At 36.0% G+C, this 6,928-nt stretch overlaps 1 protein-coding gene across 1 annotated transcript; it reads left to right on the top strand.

Annotated features, from left to right (window-relative positions):
- The first annotated feature begins 4,705 nt into the window (after positions 1 to 4,705).
- LOC138765393 (probable G-protein coupled receptor 139) lies at positions 4,706 to 6,216 on the top strand. Its single transcript, XM_069942435.1, has 2 exons — positions 4,706 to 4,790; positions 5,318 to 6,216. The coding sequence occupies exons 1-2, from the start codon at positions 4,706 to 4,708 to the stop codon at positions 6,214 to 6,216; spliced, it is 984 nt and encodes a 327-aa protein (XP_069798536.1).
- Positions 6,217 to 6,928: the final 712 nt, after the last annotated feature.

Raw genomic sequence — 6,928 nt, 5'->3', positions numbered from 1 at the left:
AAGTGTCTTAAATGTTTCCTGAACTGAGGGTCCTGCAGTGAAAAGAAGTAACGCCCTTCTCTGCGCTTTTTGTTCAACTGTACCGGTATGTAGAAATAGGCCACGACTGTCAGCGTAGGATTCAAATTCTTCCAGCCATGCCTTCCACTTCACACTTACGGTGCTTGCATCACCCGTTGGGTCAAAATGAGCAATTCCACTATGTGTTAGAAAGTCACAGTTTGCACCAGCCATGAGGAAATATTTCAGCCCCAAAAGTACTGAGTCACAGAGAAAATTCTTATCACCTTGAAGTTGTCTGTAATCCTCTGTAATCTTGTTTAGTTTTTAATTTTCTTCAAGTTTCTTTCATCCTCGTCGCCAATATCACATTTGTGGCCCGAAATGTAAAGTTAATAAAACATTAAACACAAGTTTATCAGGTAAACTTCTTAGTGTCTTTTTATTCTCCTGATTTCCTTTGTTCTCCTGCCTGTGTTCTTATCTCTCACTCTTACCACGTGACTTCCGGTATATCTCATACATATTCATTGTCATGACAACTTGCAGGACAGAAGGAGGGATGAAGAGATGTAACAAGAAAGAAGAACGGTGATAATATACATATATATATATATATATAAAGATGTAAAAACAATAAATATGTAAAGTCCTAAAGAAGGGAAAGAGAAGGGAAGAAAGCAAGTAACGTGGAAAAATGTAGAACTTTGTTATATGTGTTAAAAAAGTGTTTTCGGGTGGGAGTTCAGGGGAGAGCATAACTGTCACTGCAAAATCAATTTATGCTTGCGAGCATATATGCAATCCAAATGGAAAGGGGTGTTATGGTTGCTCATCAAGGGATAAGGGGCAACTCAGAGAGGGGGGGATATTTGGGGTTAAAGGAATATTGGATGTTGGAGTTGTGGGAATATTTAATGCTTTAAATGTTTGGTAATACATTGAGTTTAAGAAGAGAAAACTGAGAGATGAAAATGGGGGAAAGTGGGGTGGTGGTGGTGAGGAGGCAGAAATGAGGCATAAACAGGATACGAGATGGCCACGTAGAACTATATGACTTTAAGCATTAATGGAATACATAACCAAATTAAAAGGAAGAGGCTATTAAATTTAGTGAAAAAATAATAAAATAGAAATAACATTTGTGCAGGTAAAACATCTAACTGAAGTGGAAAATAGAAACTTAAAGAGAGACTGGGTAGGGCATTTTGCGACAACATCATATAATTCATATTTAGAGGAGTAGCTATATTAATTAATAAAAGTGTAACAATCAAAATAGAGGAAGAAATAATAGATCCAGCAGGGAGGTATGTAATTATAACATGTTAGATATATTCAGAATTTTGGAAGTTTACTCAAGTAGTTTTTGATGATTGTTGATACACAAGGAAGTATATTCATAGGAAGGGATTTTAAACTTAATTTGGAACCAATGTTGGATAGAATTGGACATAAGACAAGTAAAAAGAATACAGCGGCCGGATGTATGGTTAAATCAATTCAGAAAATGAAACTTAGGATATATGAATGAGACAGCACCTCAGAAAGAAGGAACACTCATTTAATTCAAGTAGGCATAAACATAATCTAAGATTGTTATGTTTTTGTTGTCAGGCATATTCAAGGAAGAATTAGGAAAACTGAATATAAAGATAGAATACAATCTGATCATTCACCCCTGTTATTAGCAATAGCAATAGAGCAATCCCACCAAGGTCATATAGATGGAGATTAAACTCCATGCTACTTAAAAGGCAGGAATTTCGAGAGATTATTGAACGACAAATTAAAACATATTTTGAAATAAATACGGAATCAGTGAAAGAATAATTTATATTATGGAACGCAATAAAAGCCTTCATAAGAGGGCAGATAATAAGTTATGTAACTAATATTAAAAAAAGGACTAGAATTTGGAAATAGAGCAGTTGAAAAGGGAGATAGTAGGTACAGAAAATAAACTGGTAAAAAGCGATGATGTCACAAAAGGGAGAGAATTTTGGGACAAAAAAAAATATGAAACATTACAAACGTATAAGGTGGAGAAGAACATAATGAAAATAAACAAAAGTATTATGAACTCGGAGAAAAAAACACATAAAATATTAGCCTGGCAGCTTAATACAGAACAAGATTTTTAAAAACTGTATTGGCTTCAAGGAAACAGGACACACAAATTTTTCATATTGATGAGAAATTTAAGGACTTTTATGAATAAATATACCAAACTGAGAATGAGGGGAAAGATAATAAAGTAGAAATTTTTATCTAAAATTAAACTGCCGAAATTGCAAGAAGAGGAACAAGACAAACTGAGAAAACCTTTCAAAATAGAGGAAGTACAGGATATATTAAAATAGCTGCCGAACAACAAAACACCCGGAGAGGATGGATTCCCAATAGAATTCTATAAAACATTCAAAGAGTTAATAATTCCTCCTCTCCTGGAAGTAATGAACCAGATAGAAGAAACACAAAACTTGCCAGATTCATGTAAGACTCCAATAATTACAGCAATACCAAAGAGGTGAAAGGATGCACTAACATTGGCATCATATAGACCAATATCTCTACTTAATTCAGATTATAAGATAATGGCGAAATTATTAACAGACAGATTGGGCGATTGTGTACCAAAAATGTTAAAACAAGATCAAACTGTATTTATTAAGAAAAGATCAACAGCAGATAATGTCTGTAAATTTATTAATGTAATTCATGCAGTTCAAGGAAACAAGAAGCCAACAGTGGCTGCTGCATTAGATGCAGAGAATGCCTTTGATAGAGTAGAATGGAATTATTGATTTAAAGTCTTACAGAGATTCAATGTACCAGAAAAGATATATTAATTGGATTAAAGCATTATAAAAATGGAACATTGTCGAAGGTCACATTAAATGGATATGTATCAAACCAATTTAAATTAAGTAGATCAACTGGAGAGTGATATCCATTATCCCCTTCACTGTTCGCTTGAGCAATAGAACCATTTGCAGAACTGATAAGCACAGAAAATATAAAAGGGATTAAAATTAAGGAGAAGGAATATAAAATCTGTTTATTTGCAGATCACATCATAGTATACTCAGAAATATCAATAAAAGAATTACATAAGAAATTGAACGATATGGAGAAATATCGGGGGACAAGATCAATGCAAATCAGAGTGAAGTGATGCCAATGAGTAATACGGATTATACAGAATTTAAAAAGGAATCACCATTTAAATGGCAAACACATGCAATCCAATACCTCGGTATTAGGTTAGATAATAACGGAAGCCATCTCTACAAATTAAATTAGCAGCCACAGATAAGGAAATTGCTGAAAGACTGAGAACATTGGAAAGAATTACCGCTAATGTTGATAGGGAGGGTAAATTCCATAAAAAATGAATGTCGTAGCAAGGATAAAATACTTATTTTAATCGTTACCATTCCCCTTAATGGACAAATTCTTTAATGAACTAAAGAGAATTTTTTGGAAATTCTTATGGAAAGGGGGGAAACGAGGATAGCTTTGGATAAATTAACAGTGAGGTACAACAAAGTTGGTTTGCAGGAACCAAACTTTAAAATTTATTTTAGAGCAGCACAATTAAATTATTTATCAAAATTTACCAGGCTGGACAAAGATAGAGCTAGATAAAATAGGTGAGAATGTATCAGAACATATTATTTGTAATTGGGATGAAAAGCTGGTACAATATAGAAGCTCGCCAGTACTGCATCATTTATTGAATATATGGAAGAAGTTCCACTTGGAAAGGAAAAAAACAAATTACCAATTATCAAAATTAATATTGACGCAAAATCAGCTAATCCTTTTTACAATAGATAACCTTTCCTTGAGAGATGGGAGAGAAAAGGAATCAAAAGAATAGAAATGTGTTTTTTTGGAAATAATTTATTAATACTTGAACAGTTGAAGTACAAATATGGAATAACGCTTGGTATAATGTTTCCATGTCTTCAATTCAAAACTTATTTAAAAGATAAATTGGGCAACAGGCTCAGATTACCAGAAGAAAGTAGCTCTGAATTTGTGATTTCAGGCACAATAATAATTAAAAGATTTATAACGAACATGTACATTAAGCAGCAATATAATGAAAATGATGAAATAAGCTATAAACCTAAACAAAAATGGGAAAATGATTTAAATATAAAGATTAAAAGAAATGAAACGTGGAAAACGTTATGTTCTGGAACTATGAAGAGTATACTAAACACAAGATTACACATGAAGGAGTACAATTGGTTGCACAGGATAAATAGCGCGCCTCAAAAGTTAAGAAAATGGGATCTAACATTATCAGATAGATGTTATCGCTGTTAGAAGGAAATTGGAACAACAGTACATGCTATCCGGGCATGTGAGAAAGTGAAAATGTTTTGGGAAGATCTAAATCAGATATTCAATAAAATCACAAAAACTAACATACCAAAACATCCAGAGATATTTCTTCTAAGTAATATAAGAACTAAGGAATTAGACCTCAAATGGGATAAAACGCAAAAAGATTCTTTATGATAGCCTTTGCAGTAGCAAAAAAAAAGTATAATGCCAACTTGGAAAATAGAAGTGAGCCTGAAAGTACAGCAATGGTACATGGAAATGAATAAATGTATTCCATTGAAAAAAATAACATTATAATTTTAAAAATAAAGTCACGTTAGTTGAACATATTTGGGAACCATACATGGAATATAACAGCGAGGGCTTTGCTCGGAAACCCATCCCCGAAAATGATAAGAAGACAAAACGACTTGATCCAGTGTGGAAAAGTAGATGACACATTTTTCGTGTTTATTTCTCATTGTGGCATAACATTGTTTAATGGTTTTATTTGATGGAATATGTTGATTATTTATTAGTTTTGGAGGGGGTGGGAAGGGGAAAGGGTAGGTAGAACATGCCACTGTGTATATTTAATGATAAACTTTTGTATATATTTCGTTTGATATGGTTCACATTGGGAAATATAAAATAAAGTACTTTAAAATCCATAGATCTGGCCTCGGTGACTGAGCTGATCGGCCCTTCACCGACCAACTGTTCAGAGTTACCGATCTAAACCGTTCTCAGATCGCACTGTTTTCATGCATATGTAGTTTGGGGAGAAGTGGGGGGGAGCAGAGGGAAAGAATTAGTAATTGAGAAAGAGCGCGGGTCCGCTGCGTTCCCACTCTCTGATCCTCAGCCATCCTCGTCCTACAGGGGGTCGGAGAAATTAAAATGATTTCGGGCACAAATATAAATTGAAAAGGATCCTGGTTGGCGCGGTTGAACTGACTTTTTTGTGTCTTTACAGTTAATTTAATTGCGATTTTGGTTCTGTGGCGGAGGAATTGTGGTCTGTCGCGGTGCATCACTCGCTACCTCGTCGGAATGGCGATGGCCGATTTAATGTGTGTGGTCATCGGGGTGTTGCTGGAGCAGGTTAATAACATCTACATTTTTGCTCCGTATTTGCTCTTCACTCCAATCTGCACGCTGACTCTTGTCCTGAGGTTTGTAGCCATGGACTGTTCCGTCTGGTTGACGGTGGCTTTCACGTTCGATCGCTATGTCGCAATTTGTGGTGTGCGGCTGCGGGAGCGGTATTGCACCGAGCGAACGGCCACGGTTGTGATGGTAATTGTGACAATATGGGGCTGTGTGAGGTACGTTCCCTACGCCTTCATAATAACCCCTTTGGTCCTCATTGACCACTTGCCTTGGCGCTGCGTTACCAAAGCTGAATATTCGACCTCATCCTTCTGGAGAATATACACGGTCTTCATCAGCGTCACCACACCTTTAGTGCCAATCGGCCTCATTGTAATGTTCAATGCTTTAACCGTCCGTCATGTTGTTGCGGCAAATGAAATACGTCGGGGTATACGAAAAAACATTGTGAAGGAGACGGATCCGGAGGCGGGAAACCGCAGAAAGTCAATGGTTTTGTTGTTCTCTCTCTCCGCCAATTTTATTTTGTTGTGGATCCCCTATGTCGTTTTTAACTCAAAATGGCAAACTCAAAATTATTTTTACACAGACAGATATCTAAATAACCGGACATATATTATGCAGCAATGTGCATTCATGTTTCAATTTCTCAGTACCTGCACCAACACGTGTATTTACACCTTGGCCCAGAGGAGATTCAGGGAGGAACTGAAGATTGGGGTGAAATATCTCTTTCAATTAAGGGAATGGCGTTGTATGTGAATCTTCCATTTAGTGCTCAATTAAATCTTGCACATGATATGTAGATTTGGATGGAATATAAACCGATGTTGCGACGTGTGACACAGACATGAGTATTTCTACCGCATTTAGTCATGTAATTTGGCATAAGATTTGAAACGAAGTTCCGATGATGTGTATGTATGTATTTTGTTTTAGTCTCTTTATCTTTCTCTAACTCTCCCTTCCTCCCTCATTCGATCGGCATTGCCCATGGGGACTCCGCCGCTGGTTGGAACTGGAGTGTTGAACAAGGACGACTGAGACTATTGAGGTCACAGAAAATTAACATGTGTGTGTGCGTGTGTGTGTATGTGTGTGTGTGTGTGTGTGTGTGTGTGTGTGTGTGTGTGTGTGTGTGTGTGTGTGTTTGTGTGTGTGTGTGTGTGTGTGTGCGCGTGTGTGTGTACATTTTGTTACAAGATCAATTCAGCACCCACAAAGAAGTCATATCACACAGGGATAAAGATGGAAAATTACTTTATTATAAAAAATGTATAGATGGAGATTAAACTCCATGCTACTTAAAAGGCAGGATTTTATAGAATTAATCGAAAGACAAATTAAAATGTACTTTGAAATAAATACGGAATTAGTGAAAGGTAAGTTTATACTATGGGATGCAATGAAAGCGTTCATCAGAGGGCAAATAATTAGCTATGGAACCAAGATGAAGAAGGACTACAATCAGGAA

The sequence above is a fragment of the Narcine bancroftii genome, chromosome 5 (assembly GCF_036971445.1).
Source record: "Narcine bancroftii isolate sNarBan1 chromosome 5, sNarBan1.hap1, whole genome shotgun sequence".
NCBI lineage: Eukaryota > Metazoa > Chordata > Chondrichthyes > Torpediniformes > Narcinidae > Narcine > Narcine bancroftii.
This window is presented reverse-complemented; position numbering and strand designations above follow the sequence as displayed.

Bases quoted from the DNA above. Each gene is read 5' to 3' on its own strand.
- LOC138765393 (XM_069942435.1), top strand. From the start codon at position 4,706: ATGGAATATAACAGCGAGGGCTTTGCTCGGAAACCCATCCCCGAAAAT. The intron at 4,791-5,317 runs GTAGATGACACA...GTGTCTTTACAG, and splicing joins ACTTGATCCAGTGTGGAAAA to TTAATTTAATTGCGATTTTG.